Here is a 3,259-nt window from a genome sequence, read left to right on the forward strand (position 1 = left end):
ACGTTCAGTTTTAACTCAATAATCGAATTGCTATAACTTATGTGAATAAAATAACTATTGAACTGAACTGTTAAAATTCGTTCAGTTTGTTTAGTTAAAACTGAACGTATACAAGCGTTAGTAACAAAAATCATCACTAAATTATACGAGTTTAAGATAAAAATATTTGAATTTTCTCGTGTAAAATTTAAATTTTTCAGTTGCATCAGTTTACATAGGGACCGTTAACAATCTCTCATAGTTTGTAAAAGCATTTTTTTTCTAGAAGTCTATTAGTAATCCACCATAAAACTAGCTTCCAATGGCACAATATTTACCATAAAAATATCCAATTAGTACATTAATAATAATTATTACAAAATCCATCGTAATTAAAAAAAATATCGAATCAATTATTAAAAAAAATGTACGTAAAATGTACTTATTCATAATACAAAAATGTATACAGATATAAAGAAATACATACAACCATGAGTTTAAATATCTTTTAAAAATAACTTGAATATATTAAAATGGTCAATAATAAAAAAAATATTATAAAATTGAGCTCTCAAGTATCAACTTTGGTTAGTCGGACTATAACACAAAACTATCGACTAATAAATTTGTACTTAGGGGAAAAATAATTCCGTTTTTATATTTAAAGAATCTACATAATGTAGCTAATGTTTATTTATCCAAATAAATATATTTCGCTAGATTTAATATAAAATCCATTTCGTGTAGGTTTTATTCACAATTTACTATTAATAATGTAAACACAAATAATAAGAAAAACTAGAATCTTACTAATATTATAAATGCAAAAATTTGGATGGATGTTTGTTAGTTTGTAGCCTAAACGGCTGAACGGATCTCCATGAAATTTGGCACAGGTTTAGAGCATAGTCTGGAAGAACACATAGGCTACTTTTTATCCCGGGAATAGTTACGGTTCCTGTGGGATCCATTAATTTAGTTTTTTAATGTTTACTCGATCATTCTGCAACGGTTCAACATATCTTATTGAAATTTGGCACAGATATAAAACAGCCTAGAGTCAAGTCTAAAATTTAAAATCCATTTTTTTTAAACTAGTTTTCGCACGCGACGTGGAACTAAAAAAACAAAAAGTGAGTAGCCTATATATTCTTCCAGATTATCCTCTACATCTATACCAAATTTCATCGAAATCCATTCAGCCGTTTAGGCTATACTCTAACAAACATCCATCCAAACTTTCGCATTTATAATATTAGTAAGAAGTAACATAAATATTTTAATAAACAATGACATCTATTGGCAATTAATTCTAAACACAATTATATTGATTGGTTTTGAGGATGTATCAATAGATGGCGTTACGTCACGTAAAAGGGCTTATTCCGTTTACCCTAAATTTACCTAACCAGTTAGGTAACAAGAATTTTTATCCGTTTTCGTAACCAGTCAAGTTTTTTGCTAGGTACCCACTACTTTGCTAGTTTCAAACCTTCAATCCCATGTTAAAACGATCAAATATCGATTTCAACACCAAATAGCGCAATTTAATATCGATCTAATTGACATTTTACGTTTGGTCGCGATTTTTATGTTTTAAGTCCTGGAATCCATTTTTTTCATACTATAAGGCGACAAACGTACAGTTGGGCCTCCGGGAACTAAAATGCAAGTATCCGGATACCAAACAAACTGCTTTGTCTGAAACCACAGGGCCAATTTCACTGTGGCGGACAAAACACAGCCACTTTTTTTAATTTGAAGGAATAGTAATATTTTTCTTAATAATAGTAATAGATGTCCCGGAAATTATAAAAGTATACGCATCCTACCAGTTACCAAAACGGTAAAAATTTCGTGTTGCCTTACTGGTTAGGTAAATTTAGGGTAAACGGAACAAGCCCGTAAAAGTTTCAAGTGAAGTGCCAATTATGCCTCTTCTATGTATCTTTCAATCTCTCTAGTTTTATGTCACTTGTCACCTGTCACTTTGTCCGACATCAGACAAAGGTAACGTGGTTTCTTTATATATAGATGTATTAAGTGTTGGTAACATTTTCTCATCCTCTTCCTTTGGTAATTCCTGTGTTTTTTCTGTGGAGAAAAAATATTTTGCGTCTTGCAAATCACCAAATTTTATCGAAATCTGTTTTGGAGATAGGTAACTAACATCCATACATCCTTTCACAAATTACCAGCCGTTCACAACAATAATCTGAGAATTTAAATAACCATGGTTTACTTCTTTGCTATTGGCTTATAGTGTGTCTTTCCTGCATGTCATTTTTTCCAATTTATTTACTCCCTAAGTTTAATAGCGTGAAAATATATAGCCTATAGCGTATCTTAAGTGCAGGGCTTATCATTAAAGAAATAATAATTCAAAAACATGCTGTAATTGCTGACATCTTACGCCACAAAGTGTGTTTACGCTTTATTATATTAGTACTAGCTGTTCCCGTACGATTTTATAAGCATTAAATTATTATATTGTTTACATGTGTCAAATTGTCAATTGCAAATGTCAAAATGACATGACATGACAAAACTTGTCAATCTTGCTTCCTTGATGTTGACAGCAACTTATGGTCTCTTTTCCACATTAGGGTTTTTATCCAAAATATTTACCCCCTTAGTTTAATGGTGTGAAAATATATAGCCTAAAGCATGACGTAAGTGTAGGGCTTTTTATTAAAGAAAGAATAATTGAAAAATATGCTGTAATTGCTGACATCTTACGTCACAAAGTGTGTTTACGCTTTATTATAATAGTATATTAAAGGTACTTACTTGTAGGTTTCTTTTTAATAGATAAAGCGCCGTGTGTGAATGCAGCTATAGTGGCAGCGATAGCCAGAGTACGGAATGCACCGCGCCCGCCTAGTCGGGCATATAACTGCCCGCCTAGTAGGGAACCTAACGCAAATCCTGTAGAGATAAAAGTATAGTTGCATTCTTGGTGGTGATGGTCAGCTATATAAGTTAAGAGAGACACGAAAATATCGTATTTTTTAATCTTTGCCCGTCTACAGTACAGTAATGATTTGTCGGATAGAAATGGAAGCATATAAAAGTAGTGGAATTACTATTAGTGTTTCTTAATACACTAGGACCTCGATAAGTTAAAGTCCAAGGGAAACACAAAATATTTGAAGTTATAGAGGTTTTAAGTTATCAAGGGTCTATATATTAACAGTGGTAGAGCCCGCTTTTACATCTTTGCACGAATGGGCCGGCTCGCCCGGTGTAATACCACGACCACACAGAAAACAGGCGTGAA

At 32.2% G+C, this 3,259-nt stretch overlaps 1 protein-coding gene across 1 annotated transcript in view; it reads right to left on the reverse strand.

The window, feature by feature from the left end:
- Positions 1 to 1,948: 1,948 nt before the first annotated feature.
- The window catches only part of LOC106103288, a 16,065-nt gene continuing 14,754 nt past the window's right edge, over positions 1,949 to 3,259 (reverse strand). The window contains exons 10-11 of the mRNA XM_013283017.1: positions 2,770 to 2,907; positions 1,949 to 2,073 (exon numbers count right to left, since the gene is read on the reverse strand). Of these exons, the coding sequence (XP_013138471.1) occupies positions 1,958 to 2,073; positions 2,770 to 2,907 (254 nt within the window). The 3' untranslated portion in view covers positions 1,949 to 1,957. The remainder of the gene's footprint in view (positions 2,074 to 2,769; positions 2,908 to 3,259) is intronic.

This window comes from Papilio polytes, unplaced genomic scaffold (genome assembly GCF_000836215.1).
Source record: "Papilio polytes unplaced genomic scaffold, Ppol_1.0 DF823824.1, whole genome shotgun sequence".
Classification (NCBI taxonomy): domain Eukaryota; kingdom Metazoa; phylum Arthropoda; class Insecta; order Lepidoptera; family Papilionidae; genus Papilio; species Papilio polytes.